Source organism: Larus michahellis, chromosome 29 (genome assembly GCF_964199755.1).
Source record: "Larus michahellis chromosome 29, bLarMic1.1, whole genome shotgun sequence".
Taxonomy (NCBI): Eukaryota; Metazoa; Chordata; class Aves; order Charadriiformes; family Laridae; genus Larus; species Larus michahellis.
This window is the reverse complement of record NC_133924.1, coordinates 654,701-676,932: the sequence shown is the minus strand read 5'-3', so window position 1 is coordinate 676,932 and position 22,232 is coordinate 654,701. Positions and strand designations below refer to the sequence as shown.

At 67.4% G+C, this 22,232-nt stretch overlaps 3 protein-coding genes and 1 long non-coding RNA gene across 7 annotated transcripts in view; 2 read left to right on the top strand and 2 right to left on the bottom strand.

The window, feature by feature from the left end:
• Nucleotides 1–181, bottom strand: part of LOC141735223 (tenascin-X-like) — a 50,970-nt gene extending 50,789 nt beyond the window's left edge. Inside the window, 1 exon segment of the mRNA XM_074567857.1 lies at nucleotides 51–181. The gene's annotated coding sequence lies outside the window, so the exon portion shown is untranslated.
• A 2,631-nt stretch (nucleotides 182–2,812) lies between these two features.
• On the top strand, nucleotides 2,813–10,521 carry LOC141735170 (class I histocompatibility antigen, F10 alpha chain-like). 4 transcript variants are annotated; one of them, XM_074567751.1, is made up of 10 exons: nucleotides 2,839–2,887; nucleotides 4,278–4,441; nucleotides 5,249–6,803; nucleotides 7,928–8,159; nucleotides 8,817–9,092; nucleotides 9,170–9,442; nucleotides 9,525–9,623; nucleotides 9,769–9,801; nucleotides 10,099–10,131; nucleotides 10,288–10,521. In XM_074567751.1, exons 3-10 carry the CDS (start codon nucleotides 6,666–6,668, stop codon nucleotides 10,299–10,301), a joined length of 1,098 nt encoding a protein of 365 aa, XP_074423852.1. In that variant the 5' UTR covers nucleotides 2,839–2,887; nucleotides 4,278–4,441; nucleotides 5,249–6,665; the 3' UTR covers nucleotides 10,302–10,521. The 4 variants fall into 4 exon arrangements, with proteins under 4 accessions (XP_074423855.1, XP_074423852.1, XP_074423853.1 ...); XM_074567752.1 differs by having other exon boundaries at nucleotides 4,278–4,471; XM_074567753.1 differs by lacking the exons at nucleotides 2,839–2,887; nucleotides 4,278–4,441; nucleotides 5,249–6,803 and adding an exon at nucleotides 7,252–7,344 and having other exon boundaries at nucleotides 7,896–8,159.
• A 116-nt stretch (nucleotides 10,522–10,637) lies between these two features.
• LOC141735229 (uncharacterized) lies at nucleotides 10,638–12,191 on the bottom strand. Its single transcript, XR_012584675.1, has 3 exons — nucleotides 12,135–12,191; nucleotides 11,004–11,578; nucleotides 10,638–10,892 (listed from the first exon to the last, which is right to left on the bottom strand). It is a non-coding gene; the product is annotated as an uncharacterized LOC141735229 (long non-coding RNA).
• A 147-nt stretch (nucleotides 12,192–12,338) lies between these two features.
• Nucleotides 12,339–20,881, top strand: TAP1 (transporter 1, ATP binding cassette subfamily B member). The gene is given in 11 exon segments (XM_074567635.1): nucleotides 12,339–13,228; nucleotides 14,155–14,257; nucleotides 14,350–14,686; nucleotides 15,338–15,535; nucleotides 17,050–17,178; nucleotides 17,945–18,130; nucleotides 18,659–18,832; nucleotides 19,419–19,578; nucleotides 19,649–19,785; nucleotides 20,376–20,650; nucleotides 20,652–20,881. Coding segments are annotated over 11 exon segments (1,884 nt in total). The 5' UTR covers nucleotides 12,339–13,128; the 3' UTR covers nucleotides 20,737–20,881.
• Nucleotides 20,882–22,232: the final 1,351 nt, after the last annotated feature.

Here is a 22,232-nt window from a genome sequence, read left to right as displayed (position 1 = left end):
GTAACCCCAGTAACCCCAGTAACTCCAGGACGCCCAGTGACCCCAGTGACCTGCGACACCAGCGACTCCAGCGCGCCCCGCGCCACCATTAACCCCGGTGACCCCGGTCCCTCCAGCGACACCAGTGTCCCCAGTATCCCCAGTACCTCCCGTCCCCGCTCGTCCCTGCGGCTCGGGGAAGGGCGGGGGGGGGGGGGGGGGGGGGGCTGGGCGTGGCCGGGGGCGTGGCCTCCTCCCCACTCCCCCCCCCCCCCCCCCCCCGGGACCCAGCCGTCCGGTCGCCCCCCCCCCCCCCCGCGTGTTTACGGCCGGCGGTTGCCCGGGCAACCAAACAGCTGGGCGGGAGCGGCCAGATGTGGGGGCCGGCTGCCAGCGCGGGGGCGCTCCCAGTAACACCAGTGAGAACGGACAGCCGCTCCCAGTAACGCGGCGCAAAACACCGCAGGGCTCCCAGTAACCCCAGTAACGCGGCACAGCCCCTCCCAGGGCCCCCAGTAACACCAGTAACCCAGCATAGTCTGCCCCAGGGCTCCCAGTAACACCAGTAACCCAGCATAGTCTGCCCCAGGGCTCCCAGTAACACCAGTAATCACTGTGCCACCTGCCCCAGGGCTCCCAGTAACCCCAGTAACCCAGCATAGTCTGCCCCAGGGCTCCCAGTAACACCAGTAACCATTGCGCCACCTGCCCTACGGCTCCCAGTAACGCGCCACAGCCTGCCCCAGGGCTCCCAGTAACACCAGTAACCATTGCGCCACCTGCCCCAGGGCTCCCAGTAATACGGCACAGCACTACCCAGGGCTCCCAGTAACCCCAGTAACCACTGTGCCACCTGCCCCAGGGCTCCCAGTAACCCCAGTAACACGGCACAGCCTGACACAGGGCTCCCAGTAACACAGCACAGTACACCCCAGGTCTCCCAGTAAACCCAGTAGCATGGCACAGCCCTTCCGAGGGCTCCCAGTAACACAGCACAGTCCTTCCCAGGGCTCCCAGTAACACCAGTAACCACTGTGCCACCTGCCCCGGGGCTCCCAGTAACCACAGCCCCACTTGTCCGGTGCTCCCAGTAACAGAGCACAGCCTGCCCCAGTGCTCCCAGTAATCACAGCCCCACCTGCCCCAGGGTTCCCAGTAACCACAGTCCCAGTTCCCCTGGGCTCCCAGTAACCGCAGTAACCACAACCCCACCTGCCCCAGTGCTCCCAGTAACCACAGTCCCACTTCCCCAGGGCTCCCAGTAACCACAGCCCCACCTGCCCAGGGCTCCCAGTAACCACAGTCCCACCTCCCCAGGGCTCCCAGTGCTCCCAGTAACCACAGTCCCACCTACCCCAGGGCTCCCAGTAACCACAGTCCCACTTCCCCTGGGCTCCCAGTGCTCCCAGTAACCACAGTCCTACTTCCCCAGGGCTCCTAGTGCTCCCAGTAACCACAATCCCACTTCCCCTGGGCTCCCAGTGCTCCCAGTAACCACAGTCCCACCTGCCCCAGGGCTCCCAGTAACCCCAGTAACCACAGTCCCAGTTCCCCAGTGCTCCCAGTAACCACAGCCCCACCTACCCCAGGGCTCCCAGCGCCCCCCCGCAGCCCGCCCCAGTGCTCCCAGTGCTCCCAGTGCGGCAGCCCAGCCGGCTGCGGGGGCCAAAGGCGGGTGCGGCGGTGACTCAGCCCGGCCCCCCCCGCTGTTGTTGTTGCTGCAGGACGTTGATGGGGGGGGGGGGGGGGTGTCAGGGGTCACCCGGACGCCTGCGTCCCCCAAGGCGTGGGGGGGGGGGGGGGATGGGGGCACGTGGGTTCGCCACGAGGCCTGGCAGGGTCGGGGGGGGGGGGGTGTGGGGGTGGGGGCCCGGCCGCCCAGGTCCCCCGGGGGAGGGGGGGGGAAAGGGGGGGGATGTTCCTTGGCCGGGGCGGGCGGTTCGCTCATCGCCCCCCGGGAGGGGCGGGGCCGGCACGTGTGGGGCGGGGGGAGGGGGGAGACAGGAGGGGGCACGAGGGGGGGGGCACGTGTGGGGCTGGGGGGCACGTGTGGGGCACGTGTGGGGCTGGGGGGGAACATATGTGGGGCTGGGGGGAGCACGAGTGGGGCTGGGGGGCACGAGTGGGGCACGCGTGGGGCTGGGAGGAGCACGAGTGGGGCACGTGTGGGGCTGGGGGGGCATATGTGGGGCTGGGGGAGAGCATATCTGGGTCTGGGGGGAGCACGAGTGGGGCTGGGGGGCACGAGTGGGGCACGTGTGAGGCTGGGGGGGAGCACGAGTGGGGCTGAGGGGCACGAGTGGGGCTGGGGGGAGCACGAGTGGGGCTGGGGGGCAGGTGTGGGGCACGTGTGGGGCTGGGGGGGAACATATGTGGGGCTGGGGGGAGCACGAGTGGGGCTGGGGGGCACGCGTGGGGCACGTGTGGGGCTGGGGGGGAACATATGTGGGGCTGGGGGCACGAGTGGGGCTGGGGAGAGCATATGTGGGGCTGGGGGGAGCGCGAGTGGGACTGGGGGGCACGAGTGGGGTACATGTGGGGCTGGGGGGGAGCATATGTGGGGCTGGGGGGCACGTGTGGGGCTGGGGGGGAGCATATGTGGGGCTGGGGGGGCAGGAGTGGGGCAGGGGGGGCATATGTGGGGCAGGGGGGGCACGAGTGGCACTGGGGCTACCCAGTGGGGCACGAGTGGGGCTGGGGGGGGCATATGTGGGGCTGGGGAGGGGAAGGAGTGGGGTTGGGGGATGCATATGGGGCACGTGTGGGGCTGGGGGTGGGGGTGGGGGTGTGCGGGGGGTTTGCCCTGGGGCATGTGTGGGGCTGGGGAATGTGTGGGGCAGAGGCGGGGGGGGGGCGGCTCTGGCCCAGCCCCACGGCTGCTGCGGCCAAGGAATTTTCTCGGCATGAGGTAACGGGGGGGGGGGGGGGGGAGGGGGGAGGGGAGGGGGGGTACCAGGCGTCCGGCGGGGGGAGGGGACCTGAGAAACGAAGCCGGGGGGGGGGAGGGTCACAGGACCCCACCCCACGGTCCCGTCCCCCCCCCCCCCCCCAGGTCCCCGTGTCCCCATCCCTGTCCCTGGGTCCCCGTTCCCCATCCCCATCATCCACATTCCCCATCCCTGGTGTCCCCATCCCCATCCCGGTGTCCCCATCCCCCGTGTCCCTGTCCCCGGTGTCCCCATCCCCGTCCCCATATCCCCATCCCCAGTGTCCCCATCCCTGTCCCTCTGTCCCCATCCCCGGTGTCCCCATCCCCGGTGTCCCCATCCCTGTCTGTGTGTCCCCATCGCTGGTGTCCCCATCCTCGTCCCCAGTGTCCCCATCCCCGTATCCATGTTCCCATCCCTGTCCCTGTGTCCCCATCCTCGTCCCCAGTGTCCCCATCCCCGTATCCATGTTCCCATCCCTGTCCCTCTGTCCCCATTCCCGGTGTCCCCATTCCCGGTGTCCCCATCCCCATCCCCGGTGTCCCCATCCCTGTCTGTGTGTCCCGATCGCTGGTGTCCCCATCCTCGTCCCCAGTGTCCCCATCCCCGTATCCATGTCCCCATCCCTGTCCCTGTGTCCCCATCCCCATGCCCAGTGTCCCCATCCCTGTCCCTGTGTCCCCATCCCCATCCCTGGTATCCCCATCCCCAGTGTCCCCATCCCTGTCCCTGGTGTCCCCATCCTGGCTCCCAGTGTCCCCGTCCTTGCCCTCGCTGTCCCCATCCTGGCTCCTGGTGTCCCCATCCCATCTCTTAATGTCCCCATCTCTGTCCCTGGTGCCCCCATCCAGGTTTGTAGTGTCCCCATCCCAGCTCCCATTGTCCCCATCCCTGCTCCTCGTGTCCTTGGTGCAGCTTCCAGTGTCCCCATCCCTGCTCTTCATGTCCCCATCTGTGCTCCTGGTGTCCCCATCTCCTGTCTTAGTGTCCCCATCCCTGTTCTCAGTGTCCCCATCCCTGTCCCTGATGTCCCCATCCCATCTCTCAGTGCCCCATCTGTGGCCCCAGTGTCCCCATCCCATGTCTTAGTGTCCCCATCTGTGCTTCTGGTGTCCCCATCCCATCTCTTGGTGTCCCCATACCTGTCCCCTGTGTCCCCATCCTCATCCCAGCTCCCGGTGTCCCCATCCCGTCTCTGAGAGTCCTCATCCGTGTTCGCAGTGTCCCCATCCCTGCCCTTAGTGTCCCCATCCCTTGGTGTCCCCATTTGATGTCCCCATCCCCGCTCCTGGTGTCTCCATCCCATCTCTTAAGTGTCCCCATCTCTGTCCCTGGTGTCCCCATCCTGGCTCCTGGTGTCCCCATCCCCAGCTCCTGCTGTCCCTCACCCTCCCTCGGGGACTCCAGCTCCTCCAGTCGTCCCCCCGCCAGCACGGCCACCCGCTGCGCCCGCATGGCCAGGGCCACCTTCCCTGTCACCAGCAGCACCGCGCGTCCGGCCCCGCTGGCTTCAAAGATCTCCTCCTCCACCTGCGGTGGGTGGCATCGTCAGTGGGGCCCCCCAGGTGTGGGGACAGAGGGGACATGGAGACCAAGGGGAGACCAAAGGGACATGGAGAGTGAGGATCCAGGGGACATGGGGGGCGGGGACACAGGGACTGGGGACCAAAGGGACACAGGGGGCAGGGACACAGGGGACATGGGGCCCATGGACCAAGGGGATGTGGGGACCAAGGGGACACAGGGTCCAAGGACCAAGGGGACACGGGGAGCAGGGTCCGAGGGGACATGGGGACAAAGGGGACATGGGGAGTAGGGACCTAGGGGACAAGGGACGAAGGGGACGTGGGAATTGGGGTCCCAGGGGACATTAGGAGTGGAGACACGGGGGACGTGGGGACCAAGGACACACGGGGAGCAGGGACCCAGGGGACACCCCCCCCCAGGACCAGGGGTTTGCTGGGAGAGGGATCCAGGGGCCAGCAGGATTGGGGACCAAGGGGACAGTGACCCAGTGGCCACTGGCAATTGGGGACCAAGGGGTCATGGAGACCTCGGACCTGGGTGACATCAGGAGAGGGGACCATGGGGACCAGAGAGGCAGGGGACACAAGGAGAGGGCATCCAGGGGGACTCCCCCCCACCACCCCCACCCCAGGACGAGGGGCCTGCTGGGAGAGGGACCAGGGGACACGGGGACCAGGGGACACGAGAAGTGGGGATGGTGGGGACGCAGGTGCCGGGGACCCAGGGAAGACGGGGACCAGGGGACACTAGAAGTGGGGACCACGGGGGCCGGGGACCCAGGGGACCCAGAGACTGAGGACCAAGGGGACCCCCAGGGACAGGGACCTGGGGGACAGAGTCCCTCCCACTGTAAGTGACGACGAGGTTCGTGGCCACCTGAGGGACCTGAGGAGATGGCCCCGGAGCCCGGAGGGAAGTGGCTGATGTTGTTGCCAGGCCGCTCTCCGTGATGTTTGAGAAGCCGCGTCGGTCAGGGGAAGCCCCTGGCGACTGGAAAAAGGGAAACATCGCCCCCGTTTTTAAGAAGGGTGGAAAGGGGGACCCCTGGGAACCACCGCCCTGTCAGCCGCACCTCGGTGCCTGGGGAGATCATGGACCAGATCCTTCTAGAAGCTGCGCTAAGGCACCGGGAGGACAGGGAGGGGATTTGAGACAGCCAGCATGGCTTCACCAGGGGCGAGGCCCGGTGGCTTTCTACAACGGAGGGACCGCATCGGTGGACAAGGGGACAGCTACGGATGTCATCTATCGGGACTTCTGCAAGGCCTCTGACGTGGTCCCCCACAAGATCCTTCTCTCTAAGTCGGAGGATACGGATTTGATGGGTGGACTGTTCGGTGGATGAGGAACTGGCTGGATGGTCGCGTCCAGAGGGTGGTGGTCAAGGGCTCGATGTCCAGATGGAGGAGGGTGACAAGTGGTGTCCCTCAGGGATCCGTACTGGGACTGACGCTGTTCAACATCTTCATCAATGACATGGAGAGTGGGATCAAGTGCACCCTCAGCAAGTTTGCCGACCACACCAAGCTGAGTGGAGCGGTCGACAGGCCAGAGGGACGGGATGTCATCCAGAGGGACCTGGACGAGCTGGAGAGGTGGGCCCGAGACAATCTCCTGAAGTTCAAGAAGGCCAAGTGCAAGGTCCTGCACTTGGGTCGGGACAACCGTCGTTATCAATAGAGGCTGGGGGCCGACGTGACAGAGAGCAGCCCTGCGGAAAAGGACTTGGGGGTCCTGGTGGACGAAAAGCTGGACGGGAGCCAACAGTGTGCGCTTGCAGCCCAGAGGGCAAATCCCATCCCGGGCTGCGTCAGAAGAACCGTGGCCAGCAGGTCCAGAGAGGGGATTCTCCCCCTCTACTCTGCTCTGGTGAGACCCCACCTGGAGTCCTGCATCCAGCTCTGGAGCCCTCAGCACAAGAAGGACACGGAGCCGTTGGAGCGGGGCCGAAGGAGGCCCCCGGAGATGATCCAAGGGCTGGAGCCCCTCTGCTGCGAGGACGGGCTGAGAGAGCTGGGGGGGTTCAGCCTGGAGAAGAGAAGGCTCCGGGGAGACCTTGGAGCCCCTTCCAGTCCCTGAAGGGGGCCCTACGAGAGGGTGGGGAGACGCTGGCCCAGGTTGCCCAGAGAGGGGGTGGAGGCTCCATCCCTGGAGACATCCAAGGCTGGATGAGGCTCTGAGCGACCTGATGTAGTTGAAGATGTCCCTGCTGACCGCAGGGGGTGGGACTAGATGGCCTTCAGAGGTCCCTTCCAACCCAACGCGTTCTACGGTTCTATGGTTGTTGCTCCGGTTGGTGTCCAGCCGTTCCCGAGGTGCTGGAGCTGGGCTGAGGACACGTTTCCTCCTCCTCATCCTGAGCCACTGGAGGTACGTCCACGTGGGCTCTTCGAAGCGAAGATCCTTCCAGGACCCGAGGAGGGACACCAGGAGCGGGAGTGTCCGGCACGGGGCGGGGGGGACCCGGGCAGTGGGATGTGCGACCCCGGGGACACCGGGAAGGAGGGACGCGGGGTGACCCCGGCCTGGGGGGACACGGGTGGAGCACTGGGGGGGGGGGGGGGGGGGCTGTGGGGCCTTGTGGGGGTCCCGGGCCGAGGGTCTCGGGGGGTTGGGGGGTTCTGGAGGGGTCCCGGGATTCCCCGGGAATGGGGGAATGGGAAAGCGCTGCCTCCGGCGCTTTCGCTTTCGCTTCCGACGTGCGGGACGGGGGGGTCTGCCCGGCGCCCGGTGACGTCCGTGGAAGCTCGGGCTGCCATTGGCTGGCGGTAGGTGGCGGCGCCAATGGCGGGGCCTGGGGGCGGGGCCTGGGGGCGGGGCGGGGCCGGAGCGGAGCGGAGCAGCGCCATGGGGCCGGTGCCGGCGCTGGGGCTGCGGCTGCTGCTGGGGGTCCTCGGCGGGGCGGCGGGCGGTGAGCGGGGACCCGGGATAACCCCCCGAGACCCCCCTGGGCTCCCTTTACCCGCACCCGGCCCCCCCCCCCCCCCCCCTTCTCCCCTTGATCCCCGGGCACCGGTGCCCCGTTCCTGGGCACCGGGACCCCCTTAGACAACCCACCCCCAGACACCCCATTTCTTGCCACTGGCAACTTTCCCGGCCGCTGGGACCCCTTCAGCTCCCCCTTTCCCACCGCCGCGCCCCACCCCACGGACACTAGGACCCACCTTGGGCCCCTCCCTCGGGATCTCCCCCCATCCTTGACACTGGGGACCCCCTGGCTTTCCCTTCCCGGGGACCGGGACCCCCCCCCCTTCCCCAACACACCTGGCTCCCCCACATCCCCCCACCAGTCCCGTCCCTCTTGACGCTGCCTCCCCACCCCCTGATCCGCTCCCCTGGCACACCCCCCCCCCCCCCCCCCAGCCTCGCTACCCATCCCTGCAACCCTCGGCCACCCTCACCCCCGTCCCCAATCAACCCTGCTGCCCCCCACCCCCCTCACTGCCCGCTGTGTCCCCGCAGGCCCCCACTCCTTGCACTACTTTAATGTGCAGGTGTTGGAGCCCAGCCCGGGGGTGCCCGAGTTTGTGGAAGCGGGGTACCTGGACGGGAACCTCATCTCGCGCTACGACAGCGAGACGGGGAGGACGGTGCCCGGGGCGGACTGGATGGCGGCCAACCTGGACCAGGCGTACTGGGACAGCCAGACCCAGATCTCCCAGAACGGTTACCAGGTCGCCCGCGCGGACCTGGAGACAGTGCGGAGCCGCTACAACCAGAGCGGGAGTGAGCGCGGGCTGGGACGGGATGCTGTGGGACAGGAGAGTATCCAAGGCCCAAGATCCTGCCCTGCCCCACGCTGCTGCCCCGCCTTGTGCCGGTCCTTCTCTACCCAATATCCTTCCCACAGGGCTCCCAACTACGATGTCCCCCAGCCCCAGGGATTGGGGTCTGCCCTGTCCCATACCTGCAATGCTTGGAATCACCCGTCCCAGAGTCGGGGCGGGCCCTCTGGCCGCCCCATCCCAGCTCCTCACGCACCCGCGGCAGTCACGACCCTCAGAACCAGAGGAGCTCCCAGCCCCTTGCCCTCCCCACGGTGCTCAGGGCCCCCATCCCACAGCCAGAGGGGCTCCCCCAGCCCCATCCCGTCTCCTTGTGCCCCCCACGGCCTTCAAGACCCATCCCAGCCCCTCGCTGTCCCAGGGTGCCGTGGGGCTGGGTGCCAGCCCAGCCACGCCGTGGGTGCCGGGGGTCTGCGTCACGGCTCTGGGTGACACCCCGAGTGCTGTGGGCCCCGGGCAGGACGGGGGGCAGCCCTGGTGCCAGTGCCCGATGGGCTCACCCAGGGCTGGGGTGGGGGGTGCTGCCGGGGGGTCTGTGCCCCACTGCGGGCCCCGGGCTGCAGCAGCCCCTCAGCCCTGGCTCCTGGTCGCGTTCCAGGGGCTCACACGCGGGAGCGCATGCTTGGCTGTGACCTCCTGGAGGACGGTAGCATCAGGGGGTACTGGCAGTACGCCTACGACGGGAGGGACTTCATCGCCTTTGACATGGACACGATGACGTTCATCGCGGCGGACGCGGTGGCACAAATCACCAAGAGGAAGTGGGAGGAGGACAAGACTGAAGCCGAGCGGCGCAGGCACTGTCTGGAGATTACCTGCATCGAGTGGCTGAGGAAATACGTGAGCTACGGGCGGGCCGTGCTGGAGAGGAAAGGTGAGGGCGAGACGGGGAGGCTGGGGAGCGGCCAGCGCGGGTGCGTGTGCCGTCCCTCACCGCCACCCCCTCCCCAGAGCCCCCCGCGGTCCGAGTGTCGGGGAAGGAGGCCCACGGGACCCTGACCTTGCGCTGCCGCGCTCACGGCTTCTACCCGCGGCCCATCACCGTCAGCTGGCTGAAGGACGGCGAGGTGAGGGACCAGGAGACGGAGTGGGGCAGCGTCGCGCCCAACAGCGACGGCACCTACTACACCTGGGCCTCCATCGAGGCCCGCCCGGGGGAGCAGGACAAGTACCGGTGCCGCGTGGAGCACGCCAGCCTGCCCGAGCCCGGCCTCTACGCGTGGGGTGAGCCCGGTGGCCTTGGGCACGTGGAGGGGTGGGCCGGGGTGGTTGCCCTTCCCCTGCTCACGGCGCTGCTCTCCCCCAGAGACGGAGTCCAACCTGTGGGCCATCGTGCTGGGGGTGGCCGTTGCCGTCGGGGCCGTCGCTGGCATCTGTGGATTTCTCGTATGGAAGCAGAAGTCGGGTAAAGCATCGGGGCCGGTGAGGCAGAGGGGTGCGGGAGGAAGGCAGGGCCAGGGGGGTCTGTGGGCACGAGCCCCTGTGCTCTGGGGAGCCCCCGAGGCTGTTGGGGAAGCGCGGTGGGTGCTGATGCCTCTCTCTCTCTGCAGGGAAGAAGAAGGCGGGCTACGGCATGGCGTCAAGTGAGTAGCGGGGGCCGGTCCGGCTCCAGCCGCTGCCCAGTGCCGGGGGGGTCTCGTGGCTCCGGTTTCTGGCCGCTGCCGGCATTTCCCGACCCCCATCCCCCCTGTGCCGCCCCTCGTTGCAGCCCCGTAGCGGGGACGTACGGAAGAGGTCGTGTGTCCCCCCCGGTGCTCGCGGCACCATCCTCCTCTCCCGGTGGCTGCAGCGCGGCCGTGGCTCCCGGCCGGCTCCTGGCACATGCCCCGTGCCCGTAGCGAGCCCGGGGCTGGCAGCTCACGGCTGTTTCTCTCTCACAGACACCGACAGTGGGGCTGGCAGCACGGGCACAGGTACGGCGTGGGGACGGACGGGGCGGCCCCAGCTCTCCGTGCTCCCCCCACAGCAACCCCCGGCTGCGGGAGGGGGACACCGAGATGCCCAGAGCGGAGGGTTGGGGAGAGGGAGGTGGCCCTGGGTGACACTGTCTGTTCCTCCCGTCCCTGCAGGGGTCACCGCCTGAGCGCTGGACGAGGGGCCGGCGCGTGGCTGGATGCGGCCCCTGCCCTGGCCGCGGCTGGAGGCAGAGAGGAGCTGGGGGAGGCCGGGGGCTGCCTGCAGAGAGAGCTTGTCCCGCCGCCCCCGCCCAGCCCCGCTGTGGTGCCGGGTCTTCTTCCCACTTCCTATTTGCCAATTCTTTCAAATTCTGTGTGATGCAATTATTAGCCGTGGTTTTATTTCGAGGTTGTAACTGATTTCCTCTGCGTACGTTCGTTCCCTGGGGCACACCACGCTGGTCCCCCCCCTCCCTCGGGCTGCGGCTCCTCTCCCGGTGCTGCTCTCCCAGTCTCGGCTCGAAGGCTGGGCTGGTTTTGGCTGGGCTTGGGTTGATTTTCTCGCTCGCAGCCCAGCACGATGCGGTGTTCAGGATTCCTGACCGCGACGCCGTTGGTGACGCAGCGCTGGGGCTGAAGAGCGTTGGCAGCGCTCAAGGTCTTCTCCGTTTCTCACTCGCCCCCTGGTGAGCAGATGGGGGTTGTGCCAGCGGTTGAGCGGGGACGCAAGCAGACAGGCGACCTAAACTAGCGGGAGTAGCACGGAATCATAGAATCGCCTGGTTTGGAAGGAAAATTCGAGGTCAGCGAGTCCAACCATCCACCTAACGCTGCCAAAACCACCGCTAAACCATGTCCCTCAGCACCGCGTCTGCCCGGCTCTTAAATACCTCCAGGGATGGCGATTCCACCACTTCCCTGGGCAGCCTGTTCCAACGCTTGACAACTCTTTCATGTCCTGCTCAACGACAACAAGGGAAAAGAGGGGGTTGAGGGGGGACTGGGCACCTTTTCTTCGAGACGTGGCTGGGCATCCTTGTCCCTGTGGTGGCCGTGGTGAGCTCTGAGGCCACGTAGACGGGAGCTGAGAAGAAGCTCTCCCAGTACAAGGCTACATAAAGAGGCGCTGAGAAGAAGCCCTCCTGCCCCGAGGCCACGCAGACGGGCACGGAGACAAATGTTTGCTGGTTTGAGGTCACGCAGACGCTCCCCGGGGATCCCGTGGTGCCAGTAGCCGCCCGGCCACTGTGAACGCCAGTAGCCGCAGGCCGGCTTCCAGCCAGGCGGCTACCAGGCCCAACCAGGCCAGTGCTGGGGCCAGCCGGGCCAGCGTCGCCAGCAGCACCACGTCAACCAGGAGCAGGAGGCAGGACAGGCGGACAGCGGGGAGCAGCGCCATGGCCGGGGTGTTCACCAGTAAAGACCAGTGCTCCCAGTGCAGCTCCCCTGGTCGATGCTCGGCACCCTAGGCAAGTCCCCAGTCAACACCAGCGCTCCCAGTCCAGCCCCATCAGCTCCCCTCGACCCCACCCAGCTCCCTGGGCCGCGCACCAGTCAACACCAGTGCTCCCAGTCCATGCCCCCAGTCCCAGCCTGGACTCCCAAGACCCTGCCCAACACACTGAGGCACTCACCAGTCAACACCAGTGCTCCCAGTCCACGCCCCCAGTCCCAGCCTGGACTCCCAAGACCCTGCCCAACTCCCTGGGGCACTCACCAGTCAACACCAGTGCTCCCAGTCCAGCCCCATCAGCTCCCCTCGACCCTACCCGGCACCCTGGGCCGCTCACCAGTCAACACCAGTGCTCCCAGCCCAGCCCCATCAGCTCCCCTCGACCCTACCCGGCACCCTGGGCCGCTCACCAGTCAACACCAGTGCGCCCAGCCCAGCCCAGCCCAGCCCAGCCCAGCCCAGCCCAGCCCAGCCCCATCAGCTCCCCTCGACCCACCCCCGGCACCGGAGCAGGCACCAGTGCTCCCAGTACAGCCCCCCCCCCAGTAGCCCCAGTCCCACCCGGTACCTCGCAGCACGGTCCCGTCGCGCCGCCTTTTGGTTTCACTTTCGAGGCCCCGCCCCCTCCCGGCCCCGCCCCCGGCCCCGCCCCCGCCGCACGCCCCGCTCCAAACTGCTCCAGCTCCATCTGCCCGGCAACTGATGACGCCGCCGCCTCCTCGGCCAATCAGCGCCGCCCGCCCGGCTCCTGCCCCGCCTTCACCCCCCCCACATCCTCCAGGGGGACACCCCAGGGACCGGGATGGGGACCCCCCCCAGCCGTACCCGGTGCCCCCCCAGCCGCGCCCGGTTCCCGGTGCCCCCCTGCGATGCCCAGTGTCCCCCCCCGGTGCCCGGTAGCCAGTACCTGGTGCCCGCCCCCGTTGCCTGAGGCCCGGGGACCCCCCCAGCCGTGCCCGGTGCCCCCTCCGGTACCCGGTGGCCCCCCCGTGTCTGGTGCCCCCCCACGCCGGTGCTTCCCACTGGGGCTTCCCCCCGGGGCTGGGCCATCCGCAGCCGCCGCCGGTCCCGCCCCCGGGCTGGGTTTCGCTTTCCGAGAAACGGCGGCGCTGCCGGGAGGAGGATCGGGACCGGGACCGGGACCGGGACCGGAACCGGGGCCGTGAGCGGGAGCGGGAGCGGGATCGGGAGCGGGATCGGGACCAGAACGGGGAGAAGGGTCCCGGGAGAAGGAGCGGGACCGGCCCGGAGCGGGGACATCGGCACCGGGAGCGCACCGGGGGCACCGGGAGCGCACCGGGGCAGGACCGGGAGCGGAGCGGAGCACATCGGGTGCCACCGGGACCGGATCAATCACGCCGGAGCACCCCCGGGACAAGGACTGGGACACACCGGGTCACCCCCAGGACCGGAGCGGGACACACCGGGATCGGGACCAGGTCACACCCGGACACGCTGGGACCGGATCGGAGCACCCCGGGACGGAGACCGGGACACACCGGGTCACCCCGGGAGCGGAGCGGAGCACCCCGGGTGACACCGGGAGCCGACGGGGACAGACGATGGCGGCCTCCTCCACCCCCCGCCGCCTCCTGGCCCTGCTGAGCCCCGAGCGCCGGCGCTGCGCGGTGGTGGCGGCGCTGATGGCGGCATCGGTCCTCGGTAACGGGGGGGGGGCAGCACCCTGGGGGGGGGCAGCACCTCGGGGTTGTGGGGGGGTGGGGGGGGCTCTGAGCTTTTGGGGAGCCCCCCATTGATGGGGGAGGAAGCACCCATCGGGGGGGGGGGTACTCTGAGCTCTGGGGGGGGCAGCACCCAACTTGGCGGGGGGGGAAGCACCCAAAGGGGGGATGCTCTGAGCTATGGGGGGGGGGAAGCACCCAGGTTTAGGGGGGCAGCACCCAAGTACCCAAATTTGGAGGGGGGAAGCACCCATTGCGGGGGATGCCCTGAGCTGGGGGGGGGGGAGGATGGGGGTGGGCAGCACCCAACTTGGGGGGAGGTTGCTCTGAGCTGAGGGGGGGGGGGGGCAGCACCCAACTTAGAGGGGAGTCAGCACCCAAATTTGGGGGGGGGTGCTCTGAGCTATGGGGGGGGGGGAGCAGCACCCAGGTTTTGGGGGGCAGCACCCAACTTGAGGGGGGGAGAAGGCAGCACCCAGAGGGGGGGTGTCCTGAGGTTTGGGGGGGGGCAGCACCCAACTTTGGGGGGGTCAGCACTCAGTGGGGGATGCTCTGAGCTATGGGGGGGGGGCAGCACCCAGGTTTGGGGGGGCAGCACCCAACTCTGGCGGAGGAAGCACCCATTGAGGGGGTGCTCTGAGCTGGGGGGGGGGGCGGCAGCACCCAACTTTGGGGGGTGAAGCACCCATTGGGGGGGTGCTCTGAGCTGGGGCAGGGGGGGCAGCACCCATTTTGGGGGGGGCAGCACCCAGTGGGAGGTGGGGGGATGGGTGGGTGAATCACCAGCCCCTCAAGGTCACACCATGGGGTGTCGTTCCCCCACCACCACCTTGGGGGGGGGGGTGACACAGACCAGGGGGGACCCCGTCACCCTGATGCCATGTCTGTGTTCCCCCCCCCCGGCAGGGGAGGTGGCCGTCCCCTACTTCACGGGGCGCGTCACCGACTGGGTGGCCAGCGAGGACGAGATGGTGGCCACCTGGCCCATGGCGCTGCTGGGGCTCAGCAGGTAGGATGGTGACACCGGGGATGTCACACGGGCCAGAGAGGGGGGTGACACGCGTGCCCCTGGGCTAAGCCAACCCAATGCTACCACCGCAGTGCCGTCACCGAATTCGTCTGCGATGTCACCTACGCGGGGACGTTGAGCCGGGCGTTGGGACGTCTCCAACGTCGCGTCTTCGCTGCTGTCCTGCAACGGGACGTCACCTCCCTGCAGGTGACGGGGACCGGGGCGGTGACGGCGCGGGTGACGGGGGACGTGGAGGCCACGCACGCGGCGGTGTCCGAGGCGCTCAGCCTCTTGCTGTGGTACCTGGCGCGGGGCCTTTGTCTCCTGGTCACCATGGCGTGGTTGTCACCCCACCTGGCCTTTGTCACACTCCTGTCACTGCCCGTCCTCCTGCTGCTGCCCCGCTGCGTCGGCAAGATCCAGCAGGTACCAGGGCGAGGGACACAGGTCCCTTGTCACCTCCCTCTGCCCACTCTTCCCTCCCTGCACCCCCTGGGCCCTCCCCATTCCCGCTGTCCCCTCCCCATGCCATCTGTCCCCTCCGTGAGCTTACTGTCCCCTCCCTGTGCCCACTGTCCCCTCCCTGTGCCCACTGTCCCCTCCATGTGCCCCCTGTCCCCTCCCCATCCCCACTGTCCCCTTCCTGCACCCCTTGTCACCTCCCTATGCCCACTGTCCCCTCCCCATGCCAACAACCCCCTCCCTGTGCTTACTGTCCCCTCCCCATGCCCACTGTCCCCTCCCTGTGCCATCTGTCCCCTCCATATGCCCATTGTCCCCTCCTCATCCCCACTGTCCCCTCTCCATGCCCACTGTCCCCTTCCTGCACCCCTTGTCACCTCCCTATGCCCACTGTCCCCTCCCCATGCCAACAACCCCCTCCCCGTGCATACTGTCCCCTCCCCATGCCCACTGTCCCCTCCCTGTGCCATCTGTCCCCTCCATGTGCCCCCTGTCCCCTCTCCATGACCATTGTCCCCTCCTCATCCCCACTGTCCCCTCTCCATGCCCACTGTCCCCTCCCGGCTCCCCCTGTCCCCCCCCAACCCCCCCCGAGGTGACACGGCTGTCCCCCAGGGGCTGGCGAGGCAGGTGCAGGAGGCGCTGGCAGGTGCCACCGAGGTGGCGGTTGAGACCTTCCAGGCCATGGCCACCGTCCGCAGCTTCGCCCACGAGGCCGGGGCGACCGAGCGGTACCGCCAGCGCCTGCGCCACGTCTACCGGCTGGAGGGGAAGGACGCGGCCACCTACGCCGCCACCCTCTGGGCCAGCGGGGTACGGGGACAGGGGACACGGTGGCACGGGGAGAGGGGAATGCGGGGATGGGGTGGCACAGGGGCTGGGGGACGTGGTGGTGTGGGGCGGTGGGACGTGGGGATGTGGTGTCCTGGGGACAGGGGACACCAGATGCAGTGGCACGGGGCTGGGGGTGTGATGGTGTGGGGGGGTGACGGGACACGGTGACACAGTGTCCTGGGGACAGGGGACATGGTGGTGCGGTGGTATGAGGCTGGGGGGACATGGGGATGTGGTGGCACAGAGACATGCGGACACAGTGGCATGGGGACAGGGGACTTGGAGACGTTGTGGCACGGGGGACAACATGGTATGGGGACAGTGGGACATGGGGGTAGGGTGGCATGGGGACAGGGGACATGATGGCGTGGGAGTGGTGGGACAGGGGGATGCAGTGGCATGGGGACAGGGGATGTGATGGCATGGGGTTGACAGGACATGGGAAGATGGTGGCACGGGGCAGGGGGGACATGGGGACGCAGTGACATGGATATGGGGGACGTGATGGTGTTGGGGCGACGGGACATGGGGGTACAGCAGCATGGGGACAGGGGACATGGGGATGCGATAGCATGGGGATGGGGGACATGAGGATGTGGTGGCACAGGGACGGGCACATGGTGGCACAGGGCTGGGGGACATGAGGATGTGGTGGCACGGGGGCTGGGGGACATGGGGAAATGGTGGCACAGCGCTGGGGGACATGATGGCACGGGGATGGTGGTACATGGGGACATGGTGGCATGGGCCTGAGGGACGTTATCGCGTGGGGGTGATGGGACATGGGGATATGGTGGCATGGGGACAGGGGACATCAGATGAGGTGGCGCAGGGCTGGAGGATGTGTTGGTGTGGGGGCGGCAGGACATGGGGACACAGTGGCCTGGGGACAGGGGACCTGGGGATGTGGTGGCATGGGGACACGGGGGACATGATGGCATGGGGGTGATGGGATATGGGGGCATGGGGATGAGGTAACATGGTGGCACAGGGGCAGAGGGACATGGGGTGGCATGGGGACAGGGCACATGGGGACGCAGTGGCACAGGGCTGGGGGACATGGAGGTGCAGTGGCACGGGGACAGGGGACATAGGGGTGGGGTGCCACAGGGCTGGGGGACATAGGGATGTGGTGGCATGGGGACACAGGGACATGGTGACACGGGGCTGGGGGACACCAGGATGAGGTGGCATGTAGCTGGGGGACGTGATGACGCAGGGGTTAGGGGAGCCGGGCACATGGTGGCACGTGGCTGGGGGACATGATGCCATGGGGAAATCAGGACACAGGGGGTACGACAGTGCGGGGACTCTGGGGCACGGGACCGTGGTGACACAGGGGATGTGACATCCCTGGGGTATGGGGGAAACGCGATGGCACAGGGGAGGTGACAGAGCAAGGCTGGGACCTCGGTGTCCCTGCAGAGGGGTGGCCACGGCGAGGAGGGTGACGGGTATCCCCCCCAGCGGTGACATCCCCCATGTGTCCCCAGTTCTCGGCGCTGGGCCTGAAGCTGGGGCTCCTCTGCTACGGGGGACAGCTGGTGTCCGCGGGGACCATCACCACCGGGGACCTTGTCACCTTCCTCATCTACCAGATGCAGTTCACCGAGGCTGTGGAGGTGAGCCCGAGGGGACACCGTGTCCCCAGCGTCCTCCCCGCCGTGTCCCCAAGCCTGTTCGCCGTGCCCCTCTCCGCTGTGTCCCCGTGCCAGTCCCAGTGTGTCCCCATTGCCATCCGTGTCCCCACGCCCTCCCTGCCATGTCCCTGCGTCCCCGTGCCCATCTCTCCGTGTGCCTGTGTCCCCCTGCCACATCCCCACGCTGGTCCCACCGTGTCCCTGTGCCCTCCCATGTCCCCCCACCATGTCCCTGTGCCCTCCGTGTCCCTACACCCTCCTGGCCATGTCCCCATGCCCGTTCCCTGTGTCCCCATGTCCTCCTGGACACAGCCCCGTGCCTGTCCTCTGTGTCCCCAACGCCTCCTCTCTGTGTCCCCATGCCCTGCCATCTCCCTTTGCCCTCCTGACCATGTCCCTGTGTCCCCAGCTGTGTCCCTGTATCCTCCCTGCCACATCCCCATGCTGGTCCCACTGTGTCCCTGTGCCATCCGATGTCCCCCCACCATGTCCCTGTGTCCTTCGTGGTCCCACCACTCCTGGCCATGTCCCCATGCCCATTCCCCGTATCCTCCTGGGTGCATCCCTGTCCCAGTCCCGTGTCCCCAAGCCCGTTCCCCAATCCCCACACCCTCCCGGCCATGTCCCTGTGCCCATTCCTCATGTCCCCGTGTCCTCCTGGACGCATCCCTGTCCCTGTCCTCTGTGTCCCCATGCCCATTCTGCACGTCCCCACACCCTCCCCACCGTGTCCCTACTGTGTCCCCAGGTCCTGCTCCGCTACTACCCCAACATGACCAAGGCCGTGGGCTCCTCGGAGAAGATCTTTGAGTTCCTGGACCAGGAGGAGCAGGTGGCACCCCGAGGGACGCTGGCACCAGATGTCCTGCAGGGCCACCTCCAGCTTGAGGAGATCTGGTTCTCCTACCCCCAGCACCAAGAGCCCGTCCTCAAGGTGGGAGTGGGGACAGGGCAGGGGACGCAGGGACATGATGGGAGGACACAGTGGGAGAGGGCATGGGGCCATGGCATGGGGACATAGAGGTGGTGGGGAGGGGGTGGGGACATGGTGGGGACACGACAGGTGGACATGGGGAGATAGAGGGGAGGGCATGGGGACATGGACGTGGTGGGGAGGGCATGGGGACACAGTGGAGGGACATGGGGATGTGGTGGGAAGGGCATGGGGACCCAGAGTTGGTGGGGACGTGGTGGGGACACGGCAGGCGGAGGATGGGGACGCACTGGGGAGGGCATGCGGACACGGACATGGTGGGGAGAGCGGAGACACGGTGGGGGGACATGGACGTGGTGGGGACATGGACGTGGTAGGGACAAGGAGAGGGGGCCAGGGGGCCATGGTGGGAAGACACCAGGGGGACATGGTGGGGAAGCCATGGGGACATGGCAGGGAGGGCCCGGGGAGGGACGGGGACATTAGGGGAGGGGGTGTGGGTGTGTCACCTTTATGTGTGTCCCCCAGGGCGTGTCACTGGAGCTGCGCCCCGGGGAGGTGCTGGCGGTGGTGGCCCCCCCGGGGGCGGGGAAGAGCACCCTGGTGTCCCTGGTCCTGGGCCTGCGCTCGCCGGGGGCCGGGCGGGTGCTTCTGGATGGTCACCCCCTCCCTGACTACCAGCACCCCTACCTGCGCTGCCAGGTGCCACCACCGCCCCGGTCACACGATGTCCCCAACAGAACCCACTGCCACCCTCATGTCACCAATGGGGTCCCCACCACTTCCCCGTGTCACGCGTCACCAGGCATCCCCAGTGGGTCCCCACCACCACCACCATGTCACCAGCCATTCCGAACAAGTCCCCACCGTCACCCCCGTGTCACCAGCCATCCCCACTGTGGCCCGGCCACAACTGTGTCACCAGATATCCCCGCTGCCTCCCCAGACGTCCCTACCATGTCCATGCCATGTCCCCACCACAGCCCCATCTCTCCTCCCACCATGTCCCCTGACACGTCCTTAACCGTCCCCACCATGTCCCCAACACGTCCCTGCCGTGTCCCCAGCTGTCCCCGCTGCATCCCCAGCCATCCCCGACATGTCCCCAATGCATCCCCAGCGGTGTCCCCAGCCGTCCCTGCCATGTTCTCAGCTGAGTCCCCAGAGCCATCCCTGTCATGTCCTTGCCACATCCCCACCATGCCCCCACCGTGTCCCCAGCCACATCCCTGCCACTTCCCCCCCCTCCATGTCCCCAAAGCGTCCCCAGCCGTCCCCTCCGCCGCAGGTGGCCGCCATCCCCCAGGAGCCGGTGCTCTTCTCCCGCTCACTCCACGCCAACATCGCCTACGGGCCGGGGAGCTGGAACCGGGCGCAGGTGACGGTGGCAGCCCGCCGGGCGGGCGCCCACACCTTCATCAGCCGCCTGCCCCAGGGCTACGACACAGGTAGGAGGTGTGTCCCCTTGCCCTGGCCCCATGGCCCCATGGCCCTACCCTGAGCCCCGGCTTCACGCAGAGGTCGGCGAGCTGGGGGGGCAGCTCTCCGGGGGACAGCGGCAGGGGGTGGCCATCGCTCGCGCCCTGGTGAGGAGCCCCCGTGTCCTCGTCCTCGATGAGCCCACCAGCGCCCTGGACAGCGAGAGCCAGCTGCAGGTGAGAGGTGACGCCCGTGGCCTCTTGGGCCCCCTGCCCAGTAGCACCCTGGTCTTCCCCCTGGGTCTCCTCTTTCCATCACCTCCTTGTCCCCAGTCCCTGTGTCACCGCGGTCCCTGCTCCCTGCGTCCCCTGGGTCCCTCCTTCCCATGCCCCCATGGTCTCAACTGCCCACGTCCCCTGGATCTCTGGTCCCTGTGTCCCCTGGATCCTCACTCGCCACCACGTCCCCTCGGTCCCCACATCCCCTTGGTTCTTGGGCCCCATGTCCCCTGTGTCCCTGCCCCCCATCTCCCCTGGATCCTCACGCTCCATGTCCCCTTGGTCCCGCCTTGGACCCCATGTCCCCTGGATGCCCATTCCTCATAACCCCTGGGACCCTGCTCCCCATGTCCCCTTGGTCGCCATGTCCCATTCATCCCTGGTCCCCACATCCCCTTGGTCCCAGCGTCAATTGTTCCTTAGTCCCCACATCCCTCTGTCCCCGTTCCCCATGTCTCCATGGTCCCCACATTCCCTTGGTCCTTGGTCTCCATGTCCCCTCTGTCCCCACACCTGGGGGTCCCCACTGACGATGCCACCCACCGCAGGTGGAGGAGGAGATCTTTGGAGCCAGCGGGGCCGGACGCGCGGTGCTGCTGGTGACAGGGAAGGTGGCCCTGGCCATGCGGGCGCAGCGGGTGGCCGTGCTGGCGGGGGGACGACTGGAGGAGCTGGAGTCCCCCAGGGAGCTCCTGTGCCCTGGCAGCCGCTACTGGCACCTGCTGCAGGGCGGGGGACAGGGGGGGACAGCGGAGGACAGGGACACGGGGAAGGAGGATGAGGGACAGCAGGAGCTGGGGATGGGGACACCAAGGGATGGGGACACCAAGGGATGGGGACACTAAGAGATGGGATGGAGACACCAGGAGCAGGGATGGGGACACCAAAAGCTGTGACACGGGACCGTGAGAGCTGTGATGGGGGAGCGCAGGTGCCAGGCCAAGAGCACGGCCATGGCCCTGCTGCGTTATGGTGCCCATGGAGGCCACCAGGGCTGGTGACTGACAAGACTGGCCACGGAACACAGAGTTTGAAATAAATCCTTCTCTTTGTACCCGGGATGTGTTGGGGGACCCCGAAACTGGGGTGGGAAGGGGCTGCAGAGATGGGGGGTGGGTGGGGGGCTGAAATAGGGAGCACAACGGGGTGGCCGGGGTGACCCGCTGGGGACAGAAATTTGTACAAAATAAAGTATAATCACTTCGGAGAGGAGCCAGCTGGGTCACGGGGGCTGGAGGGGGCTGCCCAGCCTGGCTATGGGGTCTTGGGCGCCAAAGCCACGTGTTCGCCCTGTGGTTGTCACCGCCACCATGGGAAGCGCATGGCAGTGACCTCGGTGTGACATCATTAATCGGCCACCCCCTCGTGATATTGCTGCCACCGTCTTTTACACCCGAGAGGCTTCACGCGCTTGATTCCAGCACATCGTTCACGTCGATGAAGGACCTGTGCGATGGCTGCTGGGGTCAGGTCCACCCCGCCATCACGAGCCCACCCACACAGTGTGGCTCTACCCCGATGTCCCAGGGGCCACCGAGCTGTGAACAGCTCATGACAACGTTCCCAGTCCAGGTCGACCTGAACCACGCTGATTTGGCCACCTGGTCTCCTTGCTCCTTGAGCTGATGGTCTCCAGGGACGTGGATCTTGGACAACATCTACATGGTGGACCTTTACACCCAGGGGCTCTACCCAGGCAGGAAGGTCCAGCCCAGAGGGAGTAACCTCTGTGACCATCGTGGTAGCCACCCCCACAGGGCCCTGGCCACCCTCAACAAGTCAGTACGGAGACCGGGCACTGGCCACATTTCTCTAGGGCCAGCTGGGTGGCTTTGACTTCTGCAGCTTCCCTCGAAGGAAGAGAGGTGGAGAGAGACGTTTTACCAAGGCCTGTGGTGACAGGACACGGGCCGTGGTTTGAAACTGGAAGAGGGGAGATCTGGACTGGACATTAGAAATGTTTTACGAGGAGGGTGGTGAGGTTGCCCAGAGAAGTTGTGGATGCCCCATCATTGGAACATTCAAGGTGAGATAGAATCACAAAATGGTTTGGGTTAGAAGGGACCTTAAAGACCAGCTAGTTCCATCCCCCTGCCCTGGGCAGGGACACCTCCCACCAGCCCAGGTTGCTCCAAGCCCCGTCCAACCTGGCCTTGAACCCCTCCAGGGATGGGGCAGCCACAGCTTCTCTGGGCAACCTGGGCCAGGGGCTCACCACCCTCACACCAAAGAATTTCTTCCTCAGATCTCATCTCAATCTCCCCTCTTTCAGTGTAAAACCCTTCCCCCTCGTCCCATGGCTCCCCTCCCTGCTCCAGAGTCCCTCCCCAGCTTTCCTGGAGCCCCTTGAGGGACTGGAAGAGGCTCAAAGGTCTCCCCGGAGCCTTCTCCTCCAGGCTGAACAC

Excerpts from the sequence above, each read along its gene's own strand:
- LOC141735170 (XM_074567751.1), top strand. The coding sequence starts at position 6,666 with ATGGCCTTCAGAGGTCCCTTCCAACCCAACGCGTTCTACGGTTCTATG. Across the intron at positions 9,093-9,169 it reads GGCCGTGCTGGAGAGGAAAG|AGCCCCCCGCGGTCCGAGTG; the intron begins GTGAGGGCGAGA and ends CCCCCTCCCCAG. Across the intron at positions 9,443-9,524 it reads GCCCGGCCTCTACGCGTGGG|AGACGGAGTCCAACCTGTGG; the intron begins GTGAGCCCGGTG and ends GCTCTCCCCCAG.